Below are 27,398 nucleotides of genomic sequence, written 5' to 3' on the forward strand. Positions count from 1 at the left end.
TCTTAAATGATTTCAAAAAGGAAGTTAGTGGTAAACTATTTAAAAGTCTAATCAGCCTTATTTCCTTTAAAGGATCAGAGAGAATACTGTTTCCACTCATTATATTATTAATTTTACATACAAACTTCTTCCTTTTCACACTAAATGAATGTATAATCCCACGGTCAACAGCTGAGGAATCTGACAAGGTGGCTAACCTGACGTCCATTTCTGATCTCCCAAGCATCATACACAGTTTTAAAGTCATTTACAATTATCTAATTATAAGGACTCACAAGCTGGGTCTAAATCACAGGTTTAAATTACAAAGTAATTTTCCAGTGTGAAGGACCTTGCACAAACTCCTGTGACTTCTGTGGATAATCTCATCTTGAAAGGGAGGAGTTAGCACCCCATACGTACTCTTACTCTTCCCTGCATTCCAAGCCCAGATTAACACAGAGTCACCATGGGAGAGAGAAGTTTCGCTTAATGACAAATGATTAAGCTCTCTAAAAATCCCCAGATCTGTTGACTAATCAAAGTACTACCGTCTCTGTTTCAGTGTAGCCTTAACGCCAGTCATGGCGGAGGGAAAATGGAAAATAAATAAAAGAGGAAAGAAGGTAAAAGGGGAAATAAAGTATCCAGTGAGGGAAAACTCTGGTACCCAATCCAAACACATGGCCTGAGACCTACAGAACCTAGAGATGAGGTCTACATTTACCATCAAACATGCTGGAAAGTCCCAAGCAAGTCGTCTGGCCTCCGTTTCCAGTTTCCCATTTTTAAAACAGGAATAATACTGCTTTCCCAGCTCACAGTGTTATACTAAGCATCAAATGAATGTAAACATCATAAAGAAAAGTAAATATTGCTAAATATATTTAAAGCATTTCATTCATTCATTCCCTCACAAACAATTACTGAGTGCCTTTTATGGGCCAGGCAGGGCTCGATGCTAACGATTTAAGATTAGGCTAGAGATAACCTTGCCTCTTGAAGCTCACGGGAGATTAGAGGTTACAAATAAGTAAGCACAGACATTTTCAATAACAGAGAATAAGAAATATTATGGGTGAAATACATAGTACTCTGAATCTAGGCCAAAATCTAGGGTTCAGAGGAGTCTTCCTAGAGAAAGTTAACCTAAGCTGAGCTTGAAGGATAACTAGGGACTTAAGGCAAAGGCAAGAGGGAGGTCATGATCCAGAAAGAGCCTGTGCAAAGGCACTGAGGTGGGAGGGAATTGGGCCAGTTCAAGGAACAGAAAGCAATTAATTACAGGTAGATGGTATGATTTTAGCAAGGGAAATGTTGAAAAATTAGGTTGGAGAGATAGAAGACGTGGGACCACGAAGGGCCTTACAAGCTGCCTTAAAGTTTGTCTTTTATATTTTAAGAGGGATGAGGAATCTTTCAAGAGTTTTAAGTAGGGAAAGTAACATGCTCACATTTATGTTTTATAAGAATCACTCTGGCTATCATGCAGAGAAAAATTTAGATAAGGAATTTGGGGAGAATCAGTAAGGAGGCTGTTTTGGATAAGAAAAAAAGGAAAGAAAAGTCAGCACACAGAACTAAATAGATTCCATTTCAACAGTCATTTGAAGGTGGAGGGCAGCCAGCTGGATTTTGTGAATACCCTGTGGTCTGTCAATCTCTGACATAAAACTCATACTATAAAGATTATTTTTGCACTTTGGGAGGCCGAGGCGGGCGGATCACGAGGTCAGGAGATCGAGACCATGCTGGCTAACACGGTGAAACCCCGTCTCTACTAAAAATACAAAAAATTAGCCGGGCGTGGTGGTGGGCGCCTGTAATCCCAGCTACTCGGGAGGCTGAGGCAGGAGAATGGCGTGAACCCAGGAGGCAGAGCTTGCAGTGAGCCGGGATAGCGCCACTGCAGTCCAGCCTGGGCGAAAGAGTGAGACTCCGTCTCAAAAAAAAAAAAAAAACAAAAAACAAAAAAAAAAAAACATTATTTTTCCAGCCGGACGCAGTGGCTCATGCCTGTAATCCCAGCACTTTGGGAGGCCGAGGCTGGTGGATCACCTGAGGTCAGGAGTTTAAGACCAGCCTGCCCAACATGACAAAACCCCGTCTCTACTAAAAATACAAAAAATTAGCCAGGAGCAGTGGCGGGTGCCTGTAATCCCAGCTACTCGGGAGGCTGAGGCGGGAGAATTGCTTGAATCTGGGAGGCGGAGGTTGCAGTGAGCTAAGATCACACCACTTCACTCCAGCCTAGGAGACAGAGTCTCACTCTGTGTCAAAAAAAAAAAAAAAAAAAATTCCCCTCTTTATTAAGGCAATGGTAAATATGAATTTCAGAAAAGATCTTCATCTGCCTCTCGCTCTGATAGACTGCTTGTACTAAGAACAAGGATAAAAGCTAGATCAAGTTTTTAAAAATCTGTGAAAGTATCACAGAGTTACCCAAGTAACTGTCTTGGAAGCTAAGGTCCTGGAGAGAGGGTAAGTGCAGAGAAGTGAGCCCAACATTTGGTGTTGCTTTTCCTCTTAGGATATTTGCTAATTCATAAGTGATAAAATAAGCCAATAGGCTGAAAAAAATAGCAAATCTAACAGAAGTTTAACAGCCTATGGAGACAAAAACTAAAGTTTAGGGCCCTCTACAGAAAAGGAGTATTAGTGAAGTAACCCGGTTTTGAAACAGGACCCCTAGAGAGTTATATCCTAGGACAAGGGTTGGAAAACTACAGTCTGGAGATAAAATCTGGCTAATTGTCTGTTTCTATAAATGAAGTTTTATTGGAACACAGCCATGTTCATTAATTCGCATACTGTTTATAGATGCTTTTGTACTATATTGACAGAGTTGAGTAGTTTCAACAGAGACTGTAGACACACAAACCCTAAAATATTTACTATCTGGACCTATACCAACCCCTGCCCAGGGAGAAGGGTGAAGCAAAAATTGATCAGTCTTCCTGAGGACCGAAATCCTGATTTGAATTGGCTTAAGCAGAGAATAGTTTTGTTTTGTTTTGTTTTTAATCTGCCACTCTTCAAACTGCCTTTGGGGTTCAAAAGTAAATCCTCTTGAGAGCAAAAGAACTTTGTCATCTTTAGTCTCATCATCTCTACATTTTTCGTATACACTATTCAGCCATCCATAACAAATTGCCACTCATAAAGGAAATAGAAGAAACGACTGGAAACTCTAGAAGAATAAACTCATGAGGAAAAGAACAGAAACAGAATCAGAGGGGATTTTTAAAATAGCTGAAGAATTACAATAGAGAATTAGAATCTGTAAGTAAAATAATCAAATGAAATTTTAAAACTGTCAATTTAATAACTTAATTTAGAACTCAAATGTTTTTACAGCAGATTAGATGCATGGGGGAAAAGATTAGTTAATTAGAAAATAGGTCAGAAGAAAACAACCATACTGAAGCATGGAGAGAAAAAGCGATAAAAAATACAGAGATGAGCTTAAGAGAGATGGAGAAATGGAGCAAAGTCTAACAGATAGGCAGTAGTTCCCCCTGGAAAGGAGAGAATGAAGCTGAAGCAATATTTGAAAAGGGAATTGGTATACTAATTTTTCAAAATTAATGAAAGACATTATTCAAACGTTAAAGAAAAACTGTGGGTTGGGCACGGTGGCTCACACCTGTAATCCCAGCACTTTGGAGGTGGAGGTGGGTGGATCATTTGACGTCAGGAGTTTGAGACCAGCCTGGCCAACATGGTGAAACTCCATCTCTACTAAAAATACAAAAACTAGCCGGGCATGATGGTGGGTGCCTGCAATCCCAGCTACTCTGGAGGCTGACACACAAGAATCACTTGAACCTGGGAGGCAGAAGTTGCAGTGAGCTGAGATCATGCCACTGCACTCCAGCCTGAGCGATACAGCAAGACTCAGTCTCAAAAACAAAAAAAGAAAAAGAAAAACTATGAGCCCAAATCAGGATAAAGACGAAGACAAACACCTCTAGGTGCCTGATGGTAAAACTGCTAAAAAAAATTACGGGGAGAAAAAAAAAAAAATTAAACCAATCAGAGTAAAAAGGGCATTAAAAGGATGACTGACTTCTCAACTAAAATGATGAAAGTCTAAAGACAATGGAATTATATCTTCAAAGGGCTAATATAAAATAATTGCCCATCTAGAATTCCATACTGAGTGAAAACAATTTTTTTTTTTTTTTTGAGACGGAGTCCCGCTCTGTTGCCCAGGCTGGAGTGCAGTTGCGTGATCTCGGCTCACTGCAAGCTCCACCTCCCGGGTTCACGCCATTCTCCTGCCTCAGCCTCCCAGGTAGGTGGGACTACAGGCGCCCATCACCACACCCAGCTAATTTTTTGTATTTTTAGTAGAGATGGGTTTCACCATGTTAGCCAGGATGGTCTCGATCTCCTGACCTTGTGATCCGCCCACCTCGGCCTCCCAAAGTGCTGGGATTACAGGCTTGAGCCACTGCGCCCAGCCAACAAATTCTAAAAGAAGGCAAAATAAAGGCATTTCAGAAAAAAATGAAAAAAAGCTGAAAGTATGTGTCACAAGATCTACACCAAAAGAAACAGTAAAGGCAGAAAAAAATTATCTCATAAGGAAGCAAAGAAATGCAGGAAGAAAAGAAAAACATTGGACAATGTAAATATGTGGGTAAGAATAAATTCAACATTCACTGTATAAAACAATTATAGTAATAATTTAAAGAGTTTAGAATTATAGTAATATTTTAAACGGTTTAAAATATTATATATGGATAATTAAAATACATTTTAATAGTAACAAACTGAGGAGAGGCTAAGTAGAGAGAAGGTGTTTTAGGTTCTTAGATTGTCAGGGAAATGATAAAATTATCAGTTTATATGATATTTTAACTGTATGTTGTAATTGCTATCATAACCACTAAAAGAATATCAAAAACACTTATTTAGTATATAGCAGTAAAGAAATGAGAGGAAAAGAAGAAAATGTGTGACAAGTAGGAAACAAACAGCAAAATAATAAATTTAAACCAGATGTAACAGCAATTACATTAAACACAAAGACAAAGCACTTCGATTCAAAGATAAATATCATCAAACTGAATTTTAGAAACCAAAATGACAATATACTGTTTACCAGAGCACACCTTAAATATAATAATTGGAAGGTTGAAGGTAAAAGGATAGAAAAATATAAACATGCGAACACCAATCACAAGAAAGTTGGTGTAATATGCTAATATCAAACAAAACGGACTACAAAACAAGAAGAATTACATGAGATTAAGATAAATATTTCTATATTAATAAGGGGTCAATCCTCTGGAAGATACATCAATTCTAAATTTGTATGCACTAATAGCATAGCTTCTAAATATATAAAGCAAAAACTGAAAAGACTAGATGAAAAATGAGATAAATACACAGTCACAGTGGAAAATTTTAACACATCTCTCGCAGCAACTCTAAGAACCAGCAGGAAAAAGTATGCAAAAATATAGAACATTTGACCACCATGAGTAACAAACTTGACCTAATTAACATATATTAAATTGTTACCAACAGTGGTGGACTACACTTTCTTTTCTAGTGCAAATGAAACATTTACCAAAATTGACCATCTGTTGAAGCAGAGTTTAAGTTCTAATAAATTTCAAAAGGTGGCCACTACAGAGTTATAGTCTGTGGCTACTTGAAAAATAGTCTAGAAACAATAACAAAGTAAAAACAATGCACTTCTATATAACTCATGGTAAAAGAAGAAATCACAATGTAAATCAGAATATATAATACTTTTAACTAAATGAGAATGATAATATGACATTTTAAATTGTGAGATTCAACTCAAGTTGTGCTCTAAGGAAATTTTATACCCTTAAAAGCGTAAGTGTTAAAAAAAATACACACACATTAAATTCACCTAAAAAAAAGGTAGAAGGACAAATATAATAAACACAAGGCCAAAAGTTAAAGATGAAGGAAACAAACACATATGGAAGAAATCAATAAAACAAAACTTTGATTTCTGGAAAAAACTAATATAAGGAGTTTTGAAAACAACTCAAGAAAAAAAGAGACAGGAGAGAAAGAAGACATAGTTTACCAATATTAATAATGAAATCGTGACATAACTATAGATTCTACTGACATTAAAAGATACTAACAACTTGGTTTTAATAAGTTTTAAATTTTAGAAGACATGGACACCACTAGGAAAATTCAACTTGCCAAAATTGGCAGAAAAAGAAATAAAAAACTGGAATAGTTTTGTATCTATTTAAAAATGAATCCATAGTTAAGTCCATAATTCCAAATATTTAAGAAATGTTAATTTTACACAAATTATTCCAAAGAATAGAAAATGAGAGATTTCCCAAAAGTCTAAAGACAATGGAATTATATCTTCATTTTATGAATTTTATGAATCTAGCAAAACCTTAATACCAATACCTGATAAGGCATTACAAGAAAGAACAAAGGCAACTCTCTGACATAAACATAGATGCAAAAAACTTTTTTTAAAACTAGTCCCAAGTCAAATTCAACAATTTATAATAGGATATTGCATAGCCACCAAGTAGGGCTCCCCCAAGAATCAAAGTACAAATTAACATTCAAAAAGCAATCAGTTATAATTGATCATATTAATAAAGAGGAAAAATCCTATGATCACCTAGATAGACAGATATCAAGTAGTAAAACTACTTCAGAAAATCCCAAAGTTAATCATTATGTGAAATCTTAGTCAAGTAGAAATAGAAGACAACGTCCTTATTTGATGAATGGCATTTATAAAAACCAAATACAGGCCGGGCGCGGTGGCTCATGCCTATAATCCCCGCACTTTGGGAGGCCGAGGTGGGCGGATCACGAGATCAGGAGATCGAGACCATCCTGGCTAACACGGTGAAACCCCGTCTCTACTTAAAATACAAAAAATTAGCCGGGCCTGGTGGCAGGCGCCTCTAGTCCCAGCTACTTGGGAGGCTGAGGCAGGAGAATGGGGTGAACCCGGGAGGCGGAGCTTGCAGTGAGCCGAGACTGCGCCACTGCACTCCAGCCTGGGCGACAGAGCAAGACTCCATAAAAATAAATAAATAAATAAATAATAAAAATAAAAAATACAGAAAGCAGACGTCACAGTTAATTGTGGAATACTGAAAGACTTCCACTTCAAATCAGGAATGAGACCAAGATGCCGGGGTTTTTTTTGTTTTTTTTTTTTAAGATGGAGTCTTGCTTGGTGCCCAGGCCGGAGTGCAGTGGCTGCAATCTTGGCTCACTGCAACTTCCGCCTCCCAAGTTCAAGTGATTCTCCTGCCTCAGCCTCCCGAGTAGCTAGGATTACAGGCATGTGCCACCACACCTGGCTAATTTTTGTATTTTTAGGAGAGACGGGGTTTCACCATGTTGGCCAGTCTGGTCTCAAACCCCTGACCTCAGGTGATCCGCCCACCTCAGCCTCCCAAGGTGCTAGGATTACAGGTGTGAGCCACCGCGCCCGGCCCCAAGATGCCTATTATTCTTATTCTTACTCAACACCACACTGTGAATCCTAACCAGAGTGCAATAAGGCAAGCAAAAGAAGTAGAAAGTATAAATAAAGGAAAATAAAGAATAAACACTGTCTTTCCTCATAGATTACACAATTATGTGTGCAAAAAACGCTCAAAGAATCTACAAATGAACTCAGGATAGTCAGTAAATTTAGCAAGTTTGCTGCATTAAGGTCAATAATACAAAATTACCTGTATTTCCATAAATAATCACAAATAATTAAAAATCCAAAATTTAGAAATGCAATAGAATCAAAATATTAAATACTTAATGTGCCCTGGCTTACAGTCAAACCAAGAATCCAGTTTCTTTGATTTGGGGATCTTATTTTTTAAAGACATAAAATGGAAAGGCAGTATTAAGAAATTAACCTAACAGATACTACATTAAACAGAGACCTATGGAATAAGTTAGTGAAAACAGACATCTGATAATGGCTTATAGTTAAGTTTGATATGACTATTACAAAGGAGATGATATACTGATAAAAGTATGAAAACTAACTCAGAAAAATGCTCATGATACTCTGAGCTATTTTGACTGCACAAGAACAGCTACAGCCCAACTTTATTCCAGGAACTCATCTTTGGCAAATTTTTCTACCTTACATTAGAAACCCATTTAATTACAAACTTATTTTTCTGTATCATGACTTACAGCAGCCAGAGACACCTCTCAGCAAATTCAAACCTATTTTTGTAGCAAGCACTGACCTAACTTACAGCAAATTTTGCAGAATGAAAGAAATACTGAAATCCATAAGGACGTACCCCAAAGTATCTTAGCTATTCATAGGCAGGGTAGAGGGAAGGAGCAATTAACAGCAAGCAACAAAGAAAGCAATTATGAGGAAATAGTAACAAACACTTCATTCCATTAGAAAAGAAAGCAAACACAATATTCTTTGCTCAAAAGAATGGAGAAGTGAAGGACCTCTTGCCAAAAGCAATTGCAGTGCATTAATATTAAACATGATCTAATGAAGTCAGAAATTGTTTGGGGAAAACATTCAACACAGTAAAGGCGTATTCTGCATGACAAATTCTTAACAGAAAAGAAGGGTCTTAAATCTTTTTTTCTTTTACATAGGATTGATTTTTTTCATATTGAAAAAAAGTAAGGAATGAATAACAGAGAGAAAGAGGGAGGGGGAAAATGGAAGGAGGAAAAAGAAATACAACTTAGTTTACGTTTTTGTCTGAAGAGGTATAAAAAGAAGCCGATTAACTGCCTACTATTTTCATAACTTTAAAATGTCTGAATTTAAGAATAAAGATTATCTTTGTGTGACAGAAGAAATAGTGAACACTCTGAGGTTGAGGAATCATTTTGGTTTTATAACTAGCAGAAACAATCACTTCTTCCCCCTACCCCCAGTATCTTCTTCCTAAGTTAAACAGCCCTCCGTCTTCCTAAGCAAAACAGGCAATGTAATTCCCTCTGGATTTTGTAACCATTTCAGGAGAGAGATGATTCACTCTTTGGGCAAGAGAGAGAGAGAGAAAAAAAATATCTGGCTCTGTTCCTCTCCTATTTGACCTCCTTAAAAGGATCTTTTTGAAGCTGTTAATCCAGGCTACTAAAATAGCAAGCAACTATTCTTTATTAAAGGTCAAATGAAACTACCAATAGGAAGGAGAGAGTTTGTTTAAATTTTAAAAACCTGGGATATTAGTTTTTCACTTAGTCCTAGGCTAAGAACAGTCGCTTTTCTTTCTCTCTTTGTCTTGTGGCTCCTGTCAAGGCCTTACACAAATAAAAGTGAAAGGCCATTTGGGTAAAGTGTGGTCTTGATCTAAGCATGCCTGGTAATCAGTGGCTGAAACCTCATTGCCAGCTGGTTCCCAGAAACACACACGCACACAAATACAAATGTGCACGCACACAATCCCCAATGTGATGATTCAGCAATTTAATGGATCTTAACTTTGGCAGTAGTCCTCTAGCACACATCTCTGGAGAAATAAAAGAACACAGGTGAGGACTCTGGCGGGTCTGTAACTGTTCACTTTTGGCACAAACCCAGGGCATAACTAAGCACCAACTTTAGCCACCATGACTGTATGATGTGACTTTATGGAACATTCATGCCTTGGAAAATGAACACAAAAAAATCTTAGAATCAGATAGGGGGAGGGAGAAGCCCAAGAACAGGAGAAGGAGAAAAGAGAGAAGAGAAAGAAAGCAAAGAAACGAAGAAGAACCTCAGCAAAAATAGGTGGGCAAGGAAAGGGAGAAGCTAAAAGATTTTGTTTCCAAAACTCAGGGCCATTTATGATCTCATCTTTATGAGCACGTTCCCTTCTTACACAAATAATTAGAAAGTAATGCTACATAAGTACGTGCCTTTCCAAATGAAAGTGGATACTAATGATTTGTTTCCTGAAATTTCTAAGTTTGGGGGTATATCCTACTAAAAGGCAACAGCAAGACCTAGCTATTGTAAGAAGTATTAATTTTGAAAAGTGCAAATTATTTCTATTTTGTTAAATCCCCCACAAAGCCTGAACACATTTTGGTCATAGATGAGTCACCTGTTGACATTTATCCATGACTGTCCTGCTAGGGCCCAAAGCAGAGTGACGGGGGACATTATTAGAAAAACACAAGCACGTTATTTCTATGCTGGCAACATGACACATACCTCTAACTAGTATACAAATGATCTTTTTAACGACATCCGTAATAATCAAGTTCTACCTCAATGTTTGAATAAAATAATATACCATAATGCAAACATTGATATGTAGCTACAGCTGTGTATAAGACTGAAAAGATTCAAATATGATTGAATTTAAATATGTATTTTTTAGATTTAGAGAAAAACATCAGCATGCATAGAAAAGAAATTTGGAGCAAAAAATGAGGTTGCTAGACTAAAGGTAAAGCTGATTAAAACATGAAGTTATTGGCCAGGCACGGTGGCTCACTGCTGTAATCCCAGAACTTTGGGAGGCCAAGGCGGGCGGATCACAAGGTGAAGAGATTGAGACCATCCTGGCCAACATGGTGAAACCCCATCTCTACCAAAAATACAAAAATTAGCCAGGCGTGGTGGCGAGCACCTGCAGTCCCAACTACTCGGGAGGCTGAGGCAGGAGAATTGCTTGAACCCGGGAGGCAGAGATTGCAGTGAGCCAAGATTGTGCCATTGCACTCCGGCCTGGTGACACAGTGAGACTCTGTCTCAAATAATAATAATAATAATAATAATGCTATTAAAGCAATCCCCGTACACTGATTGAGGAGCAGGAAGTATCTGACATGCTGTGCACAATTCCTGTATATGCCCCCACTGCATGTGGAAAAGGATAGAGCAGGGGTATTTCTATGGCATTATCAGGTGTCTTTTCAAGACTGATACAAAAAAAAATTTAGACTTAGTTGTATCTTTTCAAAATGAGAAACTAGTATATGTGTTTATTTCAGTAAAAATGATTATAATTAATCATATTTTAATTTTTTCATTGGCTCCAGGAAGCTCGTATCCAAAGTTTCAAACCAAATACTATTTTTTTTTTTTTTTCTTAAGATGGAGTCTTGCTCTGTCACCCAGGCTGGAGTGCAGTGGCGCAATCTCGGCTCACTGCAAGCTCTGCCTCCTGGGTTCACTCCATTCTCCTCCTCAGCCTCCTGAGTAGCTGGGACTACAGACGCCCGCCAACACGCCCGGCTAATTTTTTGTACTTTTAGTAGAGACGGGGTTTCACCGTGTTAGCCAGGATGGTCTCGATCTCCTGACCTCGTGATCTGCCCGCCTCGGCCTCCCAAAGTGCTGGGATTACAGGTGTGAGCCACTGTGCCCAGCCACCAAATACTATTTTTATTCCTCCAAATTTATAATTGTATCTGATCCTATTCCTTTCTGTACTAGTTTTTATTTTTCCTGATCTTGACCTTTTTTTTCTCTTTTATTATACTGCATGCATTTTTGTAAGCCTCCTCAAATATTTTATGGAAGAAGGAAGGGCAAAAATAATAAAATAGATAGATAAACCTAGACAAGTAGATTCTCCATTTAATACAAAGGTAGAGATCTAAAAACAATGAGTAATGTATACTGTATGATGCCATTTTTATATCATACAAATGCAGGCAGAGGCTGGGCATGGTGGCTCATGTCTGTAATCCCAACACTTTGCGGGGCCGAGGCAGGTGGATCACTTGAGGCCAGGAGTTCAAGACCAGCCTGACCAATATGGCGAAACCCCATCTCTACTAAAAACACAAAAATTAGCAGGGCATGGTGGCAGACGCCTGTAATCCCAGCTACTTGGGAGGCTGAGGCAGGAGAATTGCTTGAACCTGGAAGGCGGAGGTTGCAGTGAGCTGAGATTGCACCATTGCACTCCAGCCTGGGCAACAAGAGCGAAACTCTGTCTCAAAAAAAAAAAAAAAAAAAAAAAAATACAGCCAGAACCCATCTGTACTGCTATGGGGTACACACAGGGATGTTAAAACTATAAAGAAAAGCAAAGAAGAGTATACCACAAAAATGAGAATACCAGTTAACGCTAGTTAGGGAGGGAGTGAGCAGTGGCGGGAAGGAGCACCAAAAGGTCTTTCTCTTTACCTGGATAATTGTTAAAAGGGTGCGCGCTTTGTGATAATTCCTTGAACTGTTTACATGTCCTTTTATATACATGTTTTGCATTCTTTTTGGTGCAAAGTATTATACTCCACAAAAGGGCTAAAATACATTTATTTATTTACTTATTTATTTATATAACCAAATGGTGAAAATAAAAAGAAATGCTTGCAAAACACTAGGATTTCTTAAAGCTAAAAATAGGAGTTTGTTTGTTTTTTTTTAAACTAGAAGGAACAACGTCCAAATTTTACACATTAAGAATGTTAGAAGGATGGACTGAAGGGGATGGAAATTAAAGTTTCATAGCATTAACTAAATCAATACAGTCATAAAAATAGAGAGCACATAAACAATGTTGCAAAATTCCTTTTATGACAGTGTTTATCGAGGGCCTACTCTGTGCCAGGTACTGTTCTAGGTACCAGAGACACAACAGTGAAGCAGTGCACACAACACAGAAAGTCTCTTTTCTCATGAAGTTACATCCTGGAGCGAGGAAGCAAGAGGGAAGAGGAGGCTCCTGATAGGTAGAAAGAGAGATGACGAGATACTATAGATGAAACAAGCATTCCAGAAGGAGGGAACGGCTTATGTAAATCATCAAGAGTGGAAAGAGTTTGGCATATTTGAAAAGCTGAAAGGCTCTTGTGTCTGGAACACAGTGGGAAAAGGGGGAAATCTTATCAAGGGATGTGAGAATAGGCAGAGGAGAGATGACGTGGTGGTCTCTAGGGGTAGAGGTAGGATGCTTGGATTTTGAGTGAGACAGGTTTGAAGCCGGAGGTTGAAATGACCTGACTTACAGTTTACAAGGTCATTCTGAAGACTTCATGGCAATAGGTTTTATGGAGGAGATAGGGCAACAGTCAGGCAGCTAAGACAGTAGTCAAAGAGAGGCAGAATGGAGGCTTGAACTGAGTCACTAGCAGTGATCATGGAAAATGTAGAGGGAGTCATGTTATGTTCTAGATGGAGTGTCAGCAGGACTGCTGATGGATTTGCAGAAGGCAAAGGAAAGAATCATGTATAACTCCTAGATGATGGCTTAAGCAATTGGGTGGTTTACTGAAATGAAGAATTCGGAACAAAAGGAGGTTTGGAGGTACAAGAAACTAAAAGGTTCTACTGCAGCCATGTTAAGGATGTGGTGCTAATTAGACAAGCATGTGAAGATGTAACGTGGGCTTGGATATAAATCTGGAATTCTAAAAAGAGGTCACAGTTGGAGATACAGGCAGTCATCAGCCTGTGTATAATATTTAAAGTCTTGGAACTAAACAAAGTCACTTAAAGATAGCAAAAAAGAGAAAAAGGACAAGTTTTAGGCACCCAACACTTAGCAATTGAGCAGAGGAAAAGGAGCTAACAAGTAAGATGAAGGAAGAGTAGGCCCAACTTTTTGCATATCAAGGAACACATTGAAAGTGACCTTTTTTTACTTTTGAGCACAGTGGGCTCAGAGCCACACATAGGGCCTTCTCCAAGAACCAAAGGAATCAATATCTTGGCCCACCTGAAATCCATTTACAGCACACCAGCATGCCCAAGGATGATGCATTCTAGGATACGGCCATGGGGATGAAAAGCAAAGTACAATCAAATTGATGAAGTACTTAGCTCATAGTAAATGTAGAGTTTTTTTGGTACAATGTTTATACTAATATATTGTCCACTGAGGTCTAATTATGATGCTTTTAAAGACTCTTTCAAGTCTCAGCCATAAATATCTAGTCTCATGACATCTGGAAACAGACATTTTCTAACATTTCTTATGGCAAAGATGTGCATAAAATATCGGCATTCTTTCAAGACCTAGAAGAATACATAAAAATTTGTTCTAGGCCGGGAGTGGTGGCTCAGGCCTGTAATCCCAGCACTTTGGGAGGCTGAGGCGGGCAGATCACCTGAGGTCAGGAGTTCAAGACCAGGCTGGCCAACAGGGCAAAACCCAGTCTCTGCTAAAAACACAAAAATTAGCCGGGCTTTGTGGCAGGCACCCGTAATCCCAGCTACTCGAGAGGCTGACGCAGGAGAATCGCTTGAACCCGAGAGGCGGAGGTTGCAGTGAGCCAAGATTGCGCCATCGCACTCCAGCCTGGGCAACAAGCGCGAGACTTCCTCTCAAAAAAAAAGAGATTGTCCCTAGATGGCTGGCAAGATGACTGAATAGGAACAGCTCCGGTCTGCAGCTCCCAACGAGATCAATGCAGAAGGGGGGTGATGTCTGCATTTCCAACTGAGGTACCCGGCTCATCTCATCGGGACTGGTTAGACATTGGTACTGGTCAGCCCAGCCATGGAGGGTGAGCCAAAGCAGGGTGGGGTGTCGCCTCACCCAGGAAGCACAAGGGGTCGGGGAACTCCCTCCTCTAGCCAAGGGAAGCTAGCCATGGTCCTCTAGCCAAGACCATGCCATAAGGAACGGGGCATTCCAGCCCAAATACTACGCTTTTGCCATGTTCTTCGCAACTCACAGACCAGGAGATTCCCTTGGATGCCTACACCACCAAGGCCCTGGGTTTCAAATGCAAAACTGGGTGGCCATTTGGGCAGACACTGAGCTAGCTAAAGGAGTTTTATTTTCATACCCCAGTGGCGCCTGGAACGCCAGCGAGACAGAACTGTTCACTCCCCTGGAAAGGGGGCTGAAGCCAGGGAGCCAAGTGCTCTAGCTCAGTGGATCCCACCCCCATGGAGCCCAGCAAGCTAAGATCCACTGGCTTGAAATTCTCGCTGCCAGCACAGCAGTCTGAAGTCAACCTGGGATGCTTGAGTCCGCCGTTACTGAGGCATGAGTAGGTGGTTTTCCCCTCATAGTGTAAACAAAGCTGCAGGGAAGTTCAGACTGGGCAGAGCCCACCACAGCACTGCAAAGCTGCTGTAGCCAGACTACCTCTCTAGATTCCTCCTCTCTGCACAGGGCATCTCTCAAAGAAAGGCAGCAGCCCCAGTCAGGGGCTTATAGATAAAATTCCCATCTCCCTGGGACAGAGCACTTGGGGGAAGGAGCGGCTGTGGGCGCAGCTTCAGCAGACTTAAACGTTCCTGCCTGCTGGCTCTATCCCCATTGAATCTGCTGTCCCTATTGAATCCCCATCTGAGAAGAAAGCTACCACTGACTTTCTTCACAGAATTCAAAAAAACTACTTTAAATTTCATATGGAACCAAAAAAGAACCCATATAGCCAAGACAATCCTAAGCAAAAAGAACAAAATGGAGGTATCACGCTACCTGACTTCAAACTATAGTACAAGGCTACAGTAACCAAACAGCCTGGTACTGGTACCAAAACAGATATAGACCAATGGAACAGAACAGAGGCCTCAGAAATAATGCCACACATCTACAACCATCTGATTTTTGACAAATCTGACAAAAACAAGCAACGGGGAAAGGATTCCCTATTTAACAAATGGTGTTGGGAAAACTGGCTAGCCATATGCAGAAAACTGAAACTGGACCCTTTCCTTACACCTTACAAAAATTAACTCAAGATGGATTAAAGACTTAAACATAAGACCTAAAACCATAATAACCCTAGAAGAAAACCTAGGCAATATCATTCAGGACATAGGCATGGGCAAAGACTTTATGACTAAAAAACCAAAAGCAATGGCAAAAAAAGCCAAAATTGACAAACAGGATCTAATTAAACTAAAGAGCTTCTGCACAGCAAAAGAAACTATCATCAGAATGAACAGGCAACCTACAGAATGGGAGAAAAATTTTGCAATCTATCCACCTGACAAAGGGCTAATATTCAGAATCTACAAGGAACTTAACAAATTTACAAGAATAAAACAAACAACCCCAACAAAAACTAGGCAAAGGATATGAACAGACACTTCTCAAAAGAAGACATTTATGTGGCCAAAAAACATATGGAAAAAAAAGTTCATCATCGCTCGTCATTAGAGAAATGCAAATCAAAACCACAATGAGATATCATCTCATGCCAGTTAGAATGGCAATCATTAAAAAGCCAGGTAACAACAGATGCTGGAGGGGATGTGGAGAAATAGTAACACTTTTACACTGTTGGTGGGAGTGTAAATTAGTTCCACCATTGTGGAAGACAGTGTGGTGATTCCTCAAGGATCTAGAACAAGAAATACCATTTGATCCAGCAATCCCGTTACTGGATATATACCCAAAGGATTATAAATCATTCTACTATAAAGATACATGCACACATATGCTTATTGCCGCACTATTCACAAAGACTTGGAACCAACCCAAATGCCCATCAATGATAGACTGGATAAAGAAAATGTGGCACATATACACCATGGAATACTATGCAGCCAAAAAAATAAAGGATGAGCTCATGTCCTTTGCAGGGACACTGATGAAGTTTGAAACCATCATTCTCAGCAAACTAACACGGGAACAGAAAACCAAACACCACATGTTCTCACTCATAAGTGGGAGCTGAACAATGAGAACACATGGACACAGGGCGGGGAATATCACACACTGGGGCCTGTTGGGGGTGGGAGCTAGGGGAGGGAGAGCATTAGGAGAAATACCTAATGTAGGTGATAGATTGATGGGTGCAGCAAACCACCATGGCACGTGTATACCTATGTAACAAACCTGCATGTTCTGCACATGTATCCCAGAACTTAAAGTATAATTTTAAAAAAGTTCTAAAAATGTGCATCAAAGTAATGATTATTTACAGCACCCAAAAATCCAAAGTAACATGGTAGCTGCTTATAAAGAGAACCCTTTCTAAAGAGAACTGCTCATATTATGAAAATAAAGAACGCTAAAGTTATTTATAGGAACAGAGAAAACAAGCCCTGTTAGGTTTGATGTTACTACATAACTGGAAAACTATACATTCTAAGTTTGAAATCAGTAATGACAGCAAAATTGACTTGATTCCTTTTTTTTTTTTTTTTTTGAGATGGAGTTTCACCCTTGTGCCCCAGGCTGGAGTGCAATGGTGCGATCTCGGCTCACTGCAACCTTCGCCTCCTGGGTTCAAGCAATTCTCCCGCCTCAGCCTCCCTAGTAGCTGGGATCACAGGCATCCGCCACCACACTGGCTAATTTTTGTACTTTTAGTAGAGACAAGGTTTCACCATGTTGGCCAGGCTGGTCTCAAACTCCTGACCTTAAGTGATCTGCCCTCCTCAGCCTCCCAAAGTGCTAAGATTACAGGCGTGAGCCACCACGCCCAGCCTACTTGATTCCTTTTTTGTATTTACTAACAATTCAAGAGCTTTTAAAAATTGACCTATTACCCCAACATACTTTTTACCTCTGAACATTTGAGTTACCTCTTTAAAAGGCAGATTCCCTATATAACCATCCTTTAGTTCCGTGATATGGTTTGGATGTGTGTCCCCTCCAAATCTCATGTTGAAATGTGATCTCCAATGTTGGAGGTGGGGCCTGGTGAGAGGTGTTTGAGTCAGGGGGGCCAATCCCTCATGAATGGCTTGGTGCCCTCCCTGCAGTCATGAGTTCACCTGAGATCTGGTTGTTAAAAAAGGTCTGGGACCTCCCCAGTCTCTTGCTCCCTCCCTTCCCATGTCATATGCCAGCTACTGCATTGCTTCCTGCCATTATGGAAGTTTCCTGAGGTCCTCACCAGAAGCAGATGCCAGCACTATGCTTTTCCTACAGCCTACAGAAGCATGAGTGAAATAAACCTCTTTCTAAATTACCCCATCTCAGATATTCCTTTACAGCAACACAAAACAGACTAATATATTCCTTCTTGCCAAAACTATTTAGAGAGTGTTCCATCTCCCCTCCACATACATACACACACATATGCATTGGCAAAAGGTCTCCAGAGCCCTCTTTCCACCATAAGAAGCCCTCCATGTCTTCTACCTCCCAGGGTTTAATGACTCTGGCTCTTTTATGACAGTAACAGTATTGGCAGGCTTCACAGGTAGAAGCTCTCCATCCTCTCACATTCCAATTTCCAAGAGATAAGGAAGTGATGTCCACATTCTGCCAGCTTCCCAATGCCACTTCAAGCCTAACCTCAAGAAAAACATCTGATGTTAAGAAAAGCAAAATCCAGCCAGGTGCGGTAGCTCGCACCTTTAATTACAGCACTTTGGGAGACTGAAGCCGATGGATGGCTTGAGCCCAGGAGTTCAAGACTAGCCTGGGCAATATGGTGAGACCCCCCTCTCTTAAAAAAAAAAAAAAAAAAAGTAAAAAAATTTAAAGAGAAAGAAGCAAAATCTTTTACCATTGTTCTATTTTTTGGTAGCTCTGCAAACTAAAACCAAGATAACTAACAAAAAGGTCTGCATTCCTTCTAATTCCCTAAATCTGAATATCATTGTTATCACTACCAACAACAGTCATATCTTTGTGCCAATGTATTTGTTTCATATTATTTTACTATTTGTAGAAAATTATGATAACGAGCTGCTTACTGACTATGTGTCTTTTCTACTAAATAACACATGTATTTTCACAACAATTAACCAAACTTCTTAGTTTACAAGATATTCAAACAAAATATTCTCTAGTGCTTGGCTGCACCACACATTTGTGCTGTTGAACAACTTTCCTCTTGGCTGAGATCCCCAATTACCTTCATTTTCCTTCTGCTCTGTCACAAAGATAAATAATTGTGCTTACTTAGTTTAGTTGAGGGCACAGTTTCCCATAGAGCATTTTTACCGACATTCATTGCCAGGAAAATATTTAAGGCAGGTTTACGAAGGCCATCAGTTCTAAACCTTTACAAGAATTATACACGTCTTGGACCTTTTCCCCACCAAACTGTGGAAGAGACAGAGGAATTGAAGGGCAGAGTCCTTAAAAGAGTTGAGTCAACATACTTTTGGTCTTCTTTTAGAATTATTTCAATCTGTTCATCACTGTTTTTCACTTTCCTGTGTTAAATACTTTTGAGAAAAATCTCTGTCTACCGTGTTCAAAACGGATTGGTGGTGCGGGGAGGGAAATGCTTTATACAAAAACCAGAACAGTGTCCTCTGTAAGTCAATAATGGAATTTCTGTGGTAATTTTGTGGTTCCAAAGTCGACTGACAATTTCTAGCTTGAAAACCACTCTTTGGAAGCAGGTGGCTCCACTGATCGAGATGAAAGACAGATTACTAGAGTAACTGATGATGGTGTGTTCAGGACCCCAGGGCTTAAAACAGTTTGAGTGAAGACAGAATATGTTACAAGACAGGGGAGCAAAGGAGGTGACATCTGACTATAAAAGCCCTGACACAGTATCACCAAAATGAAGGGTACGTATTTTGCCATCCAAACAGTATGGTATAAACCAAGCATGGAAGAGTATCAGCAGATATTTCAACCTGGGAACTTGGCATTCTCGTCCCTATCATGCTGTCTTGGGGCAAGAATCACCTCTGGTAGTGATTAAAATTGCCAGAGGTGCTATTCCAGCTCGCTAACAGAGGTGCAGCAGTTCCATTTAATATTCTTGTCTAGTGAAACAGCAAAGGCCCCTCATGCCTATTTTTAAATGCACATTTTTAATATTCAGTGTAATGCTACTCTTTAACAAACTCTTTACTCCCTGCCTCTCTGATGAAGCTTCCCGTGGTCTTTAAAGAGATTGTTAACCCAAGAATGGATCGCATTCTCTCTACATGAGCAGGCTGGGAGACACTCCATTAAGCCTTCCAGTATTTCATAGGAAGAGCCATCTCTCACCTCTGAGGCGATGAGCCAGTTGCTCGGTGATGAGCTCAGGAGCCTCCTGGAGAATCTCCTTTAGCACAAGAGAAGAGGAAGACTCTCGGAACTCAACGTTGGCATCGCTCTGCTCAACTGGATTAATGACTTTGACAACTGCTGATTCTAAAGTTTTGTCTTCACTGTAAAGCAAATGGAGGGGAGGAAGAGAAAGGGATATGGCATGTCTTATTACTTTTTGGAATGTTTAAATCTCTGCTCTCACACAAATGGCTTCCTCTCAATGACCAAAAATATGAGGGAACTCACATGACTCAGAAGACGGGAGCCTTATTCTATGTATTTTCACATTTCATTAAAACTATTTACTTTCCCCAAATTCTTAAAATACGTACATACCTTACCAGCTTCATCCTGTGCTGCGCTCTTGGAAAATAATAGTAACTAACACTATTGGGCTTCCACCACAGGCCGGATACTATTATAAATACTTTAGGTGTATTATCATATTTTATACTAGAAAATAACACTATAAAATGAATTCTACAGGCTGGGCGCGGTGGCTCACAACTGTAATCTCAGCACTTTGGGAGGCTGAAGCAGGCGAATCATGAGGTCAGGAGTTTACGACCAGCCTGGCCAACATGGTGAAACCTCGTCTCTACTAAAAATACAAAAAATTAGCCTGACGTGGTGGCAGCTGCCTGTAATCCCACCTACCTGGGAGGCTGAGGCAGGAGAATCGCTTGAACCATGGAGGCTGAGGTTGCAGTGAGCCAAGACCGTGCCACTGCACTCCAGCCTGGGCAATAGAGCGAGACTCTGTCTCAGAAAAAAAAAAAAAAAAAAAAAAGAGTTCTATAAAATATATAAAATGCACTAAAAATGACACTAGAAAATGACACTAGAAAAATCCCCATTGTGTAAGTATTTTTTTATACAATTTATACATTGTATAATACTTTTAAAAAGTATTTAAAAAAAACTGAGGCACAAACAGGTTAAGAAATTTGTGCAACGTCACACATTTAGTGAGTAGACTAGCTGGTAGACTAGCCAATAACCTGGCTCCAAAGCTTGCAAATCCAGTCACCGTGGTGTAGAAAAAACACTACTGGGCCTATTTTCCTTCCACCATTATTCTTCATATGTGAGACAGAGCTGGCTTTTAGCAAAGGCAGGAAGAAAAGTTTGGATCAATCCAACTTTATTCTTTCTGCCTGTCAAAAACAAATGAATGGCAATGAAAGAAATAAAGATTTCAATTTATTTTTGAAAAGCATTCTATTTCATAAACAATTCTATTTCATAAACAATTCTAGAGCTAGAGTTCACAATCCCAGCCTCAAAATCAGTCTAAATTTTTCCATTTTAATTGGTAACAAAACTATTCCTCAGATTTTGATTGACACACACTCGATCCACAATTCACATTCCAATTGATTGTATTTATCTGTGTCTCTTTGTATTTGCTGGTTTCAAAAAGTTAACATGGCTGGGCATGGTGGCTCACACCTGTAATCCCAGCACTTTGGGAGGCTGAGGTGGACAGATCACTTGAGGTCAGGAGTTCAAGACCAGCCTGGCCAACATGGTGAAACCCCATCTCTACTAAAACTACAAAAATCAGCCAGGCATGGTGGTAAGTGCCTGTAATCCTAGCTACTCAGGAGGCTGAGGCAAGAGAATCGCTTGAACCTGGGAGGTGGAGGCTGCAGTGAGCCGAGATGGAGCCAATGCATGCCAGCCTGGGCGAGAAAGTGAGACTCTGTCTCAAAAAAACAAAACAAAACTAAATAAAAAACCCCTATAATTTGGTCAATTCTATAAGAAATTTACACTTAAAGATTTCATATCTGAAATGTAAAAGTAAAAATGAAGGATTAGCATGACCCAAATGTTGCCATAAGAGAAGAAAAAGATATTCCCTTTTCTCTGCATGTCCTCTGCCTTGCCGTTTCTTGTTGTTGTTGTTGTTGTTGTTGGGGGATTTTGGGGTTTGTTTGTTGTTGTTTTTTTTTTTGAAATAGTCTCACTCTTTCGTCCAGGCTGGAGTGCAGTGGTGCGATCTTGGCTCACTATAACCTCCGCCTCCTGAGTTCAGGCAATTCTCGTGCCTCAGCCTCTAAGTAGCTGAGATTACAGGCATGCACCACCACCCTAGCTCATTTTTGTATTTTTAGTAGAGACAAGGTTTCCCCATGTTGGTCAGGCTGGTCTCGAACTCCTGGCCTAAAGTGATTCGCCCACCTTGGCCTCCCAAAGTGCTGGGATTATAGGCATCAGCCACCATGACCAGCATGTCCTCTGCTTTTAATACATCTGCCTAAACCACAAAAGTCCTGAGTAAAGTGACACTTTGCCCGGAAGAACCTTCATTGAGGGATTAAACCTCAGAGCTTTACAATGGATCTTACCTCGCCAGCACACTGCTGCCAACAAGTGTTATCGATAACTTCCCTTCATCATTTAGCTGATGCAGGTTAATTTCATCCCGGAATATGTGGAATGATTCGGAAATATTTAGCTCTTCTAAAATAAACCTTGTCTCGGTGAAGTAGTTGAATTCAGTTCTTGGTATGTTCAGCACTGGTAAACACAGAACCCCTGGTGGACTGACCTACCAAGAAAAAAGTTGACTGAATTACTGAAAATAGCAGGAGGAAAGAATACAATTACATTTTCTCCAGCCTGGGGGTAACTGGTAAAAGGAATAGGAGTCTTCTGGCCTCACTAAACCACTTGGCATTCATAATCAAATTTTCCTGAACCCAATTAATAGAGCATTATCCTCTAAGTGGCCCCTAACACTTTTTAACCTCTTGTTACCCTACTTGAAACATCTCATGCTTTATTTTATGTCTCATTTTAGACCCTGCACCATTTGTATATATAAATATATACTACATATGATTAAAATTTAAATAAATAGATAACATTTGTATATAAATTTAAATATATGCATATATATAAATTGTGCAGGGGCTAAAATGTAAATAAATACATTTATATATAATACACATTCTCTTCTTTAAGAGTAACAAACTCACATATCTTTATAAAATTGGCAGAAAATTAGGACAATTGAGGCAGGGTGGGTGGGGACTGTGGGGACAGGGGAAGGCACATACGTTGCATCTAAATGAGATGCCTGTCACTCAGCTCCAGCCAATGGTTCACATGTAAAAATTCAGGCCCAGTGTAGTTAAAACTTTAAATTAACGGGCTGGGTGCGATGGTTCATGCCCGTAATCCCAGCACTTTGGGAGGCCGAGGCGGGCAGATCACGAGGTCAGGAGATCGAGACCATCCTGGCTAACATGGTGAAACCCCATCTCTACTAAAAATACAAAAAAATTAGCCAGGCATGGTGGCAGGTGTCTGTAGTCCCAGCTACTTGGGAGGCTGAGGCAGGAGAATGGTGTGAACCCGGGAGGTGGAGCTTGCAGTGAGCCAAAATCGTGCCACTGCATTGCAGCATGGGGGACAGAGCAAGACTCTGTCTCGAAAAAAAAAAAAAACACACTTTTAATTACCCAAGAGCAGCTATAAATCTAGATTTGGGGTATTATTTGTGAAATTTAATTATTACAATTCATTTTTAAAAATTCAGAACGTCAGTCAGTAGAAATTCATTTACAAGCCAGCTTCAGCCTACAGACTATCAGATTGTGATCTCTATTGATTTCTTAAATCATAAAAAACATTTTTTATTAACAAGTCTCTTAGAAAACAGATCTGTGGCAACCAGAGAAAACAGGAGATAGGAGAGAGGTAGAGAATTGTAGAGTCACAATAATAAACTTGTTTTTGTATGGGAATGTTAAAAATAAAGGTGCTTTAAAAATTACTGTGAATGTACAGCAATAATCCTAACTATCACTGAGAGAATGTGGGGTTCAGTGACATGGAATTTGTGCATAAAGTAAATGGCCTTTACTCTCACACCATCACCAGCTTGTCACAGTTTTAACACCTTAATCATCTGTCTCCCCTTTCTAGCATTAAGAAGGCAGGGCTTTTTGATGGTTTTGTTCAGTTATGTTTCCAGTGTATAAAACAGTCTGGCACATAGTAAACATTTAGTACATATTTGTTGAATGAAAGAAAGGAATCAGCCACTGCTATAGCATACAAAGCACAAAGCCACTCCAACAAAGTGGGTTTTCTCCCTCCTGTCATGCTAATACTGAACCACAATTGCATAATAAGTGTTAACAACTTATGTATGGCAAGTTATTTTTCCTAATGAATGGAGGGTTCTATGTAACTCCTGATATTGAAACTTGAGTGGGGAAGAATCAATATGTAAATCAGGCATGGGGCCTGAGCCTCTCCTGGCAGGACCTGTTCTGAAGTTGATGTCACAAGAACTAGGTTCCAGCCCCAGTCTCTACCAGGTAACTTTGAGAAAGCCAGTTTCCTCTCTGAGACTCTGTGTTCCCCATCTGAAAATGCGGCTCACTTACCAGAGTGAGAAGGATTTAAATGGGGTCGTACACATGAGGCAGAAAAACTCTTTGCTTATCCTACATGTTCATACTCTGAGAGGGAGTAGTTGGGGTTTTGAAAATTTAAATGGAGACACAGACCACTAGCAGGGGACCCAGTAAACTAAGAGAAAGGCAGAGAAATATAACCAAATTCTTAGTATGAGACCTTTCAGTAATTCCACATTCATCTCCATGCTTACCGGCAAACCTTTGAAGAAGAAGAGAATCCACATGTCTTTTTATTTTTATCTAGCCATCTGTCTGTCTGTCTATCTATCTATCTATCTATCTATCTATCTATCTATCTATCTATCTATCTATCCATGTGTTTTATCTATCACAATTACTTTTGCTACCCCTTTTATTGGATGTCAAGACATTGCTGTAGGTGGTAGTGGTGGTATTATTGTTATATCATTTCCAAGTCCATGCCACTATCACTCTAAACATCAGTCTGGTTTTGTCAACTCTATGTTCTCTAGATAAGTGACATTTTCTTCTAGGAGTCAAAATACCAGTTAACAAAATTAGTGTTAATATGCATGTCTTAACAGAGGCACATTTATCTCCTCATACCAATTAATCTCCCTTGTAAAGTTCAACAAATTTTAAGATAAATTTGATATAAAGCCCACATGTAGAGATCAGAATATTTTACCCAGCATTTTTATCAGCTTCTGCCCTAGAGCAGTTCTTGCCACCCACAGCTCATTCTGGAAGACTAGCATTCATGTGAATTTAAATCGCTTTAGACCAGCTCTGCCTACTGTCAGGGGCCAAGGATCCAAACAAAATTGCAACAAAACAAATCAGATTCTGAAAAATTAAAAATTGTGTGACATTGAAAATAACACCTAGACACTCATAACATACATTTTTAGGCTTTAAGTTAATAAAAAGCCCATTATCATGAGCTCATGAATTTTATAGATTTGAAGTTTTAAAGCAATTTGTTGAAAGGTATTTTCCACTTCCACAGGGGCATCATATGCTTCACAGAATAGAAAGAGTCTTCCTCAAGGGAGATGATCACTAACTAAGGATGATCTCACTGTACAAAATCAGGGATACAAGGCAAAACCAAACAAGGACCTACAGGATGTAGATTTGACATGTAATATTCGTCACTGAAAACTCTAGCCAATGTGCTCTGCCATTCATGTAATGTTCACACAAGTTATTCTGCACATATTTTTCTGCTCCCAAGGGCAGGACTATCAGCAAGGATAACAAAGGAAAACAAGAAATTTGATTCTTACTTTTATTAGTTCTATGAATTTCCATAAAATTAATCAACTATTATGAACATTTTAAATGTTTTATTTGAAAACACTGACCTTACTGAAATAATGTTTTATAAGGAGAGTTGGTAAGAAATAGCTAGAACAATGCCTAACATATAGTAGGTGCCCAATAAATATTTGTTGATTCATGGATGATAATACTTTATGCACTGCAACAATATATCAGAACATTAAAAATTAAGTTAATAGGTTCCTTTGTTTAGAGAAAATGTTTATTCTTAAAAGTTACATAATAATTCAAAATATAAGGAGTATTACCCTTTTTTCCCTCACCTTGTCTAGAAAGTAAGCATATGTGAAGGTAGAAATGAGAGAATCCAAGTCACACGATTTAGGCCCAATGACCACATGGACCTTCTCCAAGCGTTTGCTTCGATTCTGAAACAAATTCAAAGGAAACATCACAATTTAACAGGTGACAGATTAATATAAACATATTTTTTAATCTTTAAAAAAAGTATGCCTTATCTGTATTTATACACAATGGCAGAAAATCATAAATTTATCATGAAGTTTTACATGAGAACATAAAAATTGTACAAAGTGTTTAACACTCTGAAATATTCACTCAAACTCTAGTAAACTTTCCGGAAGAGAAAATGTGGTTTTATTAAGATTACACATAATTTAACTTCATATGAACTGTATCTCTGAGTCGTAATTTTTTTAGTATCATTTTGTTCTAATGGGCATAGTATTCTATATCATTTCTTTATATAAGATGTTCTTAATTTAAGAAGCAAACAAAATGACTTTTTTCATATGTGTCTGGCATGCAACATAAGCAAACAGACACAGAGTTTGGTAAGGATTTATTTTTTTATGTCACATTTTGGGTAACAAGATAGGTTCTCTCTGTATTCTATTCTATAATTTAGTAAATGAAACTTGTAACACTTTTGTCTGTCAGAAAATAAAAATTAATTGTTCTTAAAAGGTGTATATAGTCAGCCGGGCGTGGTGGCTCACGCCTGTAATCCCAGCACTTTAGGAGGCTGAGGCAGGTGGATCATGAGGTCAGGAGATCGAGACCATCTTGGCCAATATGGTGAAACCCCATGTCTACTAAAAAATAAAAAATAAAAAATAAAAAATTAGCCAGGTGTGGTGGCACGTGCCTGTAGTTCCAGCTACTCAGGAGGCTGAGGTAGAGGAATCACTTAAACCCAGGAGGCAGAGGTTGCAGTGAGCCGAGATTGCACCACTGCACTCCAGCCTGGCCACAGAGCAAGACTCCATCTCAAAAAAAAAAAAAAAAAATATATATATATATATATATATATTTTTATATAGTCACCCCTCTGGAAGAGAAGACTTGCTATTTCATTTTCTGGTTAACTAAATAGTTATTTGAAAATTCCTTTGTGGAAGGCTGACATTCTTTTGCAACTTCCAAAGAACCAACTGCTTCTAGTAAATGTCATAGCAGAACTATCCAATACAGATAATTGTCATATAAATTAACAACTTTACGGTATGTCAGAGATGACACATGTATATACTTTCCCCACTTTTCATCACTTGTTTTAACTTCTCATTTTAGAACTACCTAGAAAGCCAACTTAGTTGTAACACTGTTCCAAAGGCTATATAAAAGGTTAGATTGCTCATGACTATTTTAATTAAAAAAAAAGTTTATATGCAGAACAAAGATGAAGTATTATTTAGTAATCTACTACATATTTTACAAATGAATCTAAAAATTTGTCAGTGTTTATATGGAACTGCTGGTATCAGAGTCAAACGCAATAGGTTGTGGCTCAATAAATATAACAAACCAAATCTTGGAGGGGGCCAGGTTAGTCTATCATTATAGACAATGAAAGCAGTATCAATTTTGCAGATAT

The 27,398-nt window shown here is 39.1% G+C and overlaps 1 protein-coding gene across 9 annotated transcripts in view; it reads right to left on the bottom strand.

The window, feature by feature from the left end:
• PRUNE2 (prune homolog 2 with BCH domain) overlaps positions 1-27,398 on the bottom strand; it is a 292,041-nt gene that overhangs the window by 214,093 nt on the left and 50,550 nt on the right. For all 9 annotated transcript variants that reach the window (XM_055351078.2, XM_019033860.4, XM_063696471.1 and 6 more), the window contains exons 2-4: positions 25,825-25,929; positions 22,172-22,374; positions 19,773-19,936 (exon numbers count right to left, since the gene is read on the bottom strand). In XM_055351078.2, coding sequence (XP_055207053.2) covers positions 19,773-19,936; positions 22,172-22,374; positions 25,825-25,929 — 472 coding nt within the window. The remainder of the gene's footprint in view (positions 1-19,772; positions 19,937-22,171; positions 22,375-25,824; positions 25,930-27,398) is intronic.

Source organism: Gorilla gorilla, chromosome 13 (assembly GCF_029281585.2).
Source record: "Gorilla gorilla gorilla isolate KB3781 chromosome 13, NHGRI_mGorGor1-v2.1_pri, whole genome shotgun sequence".
Classification (NCBI taxonomy): Eukaryota; Metazoa; Chordata; class Mammalia; order Primates; family Hominidae; genus Gorilla; species Gorilla gorilla.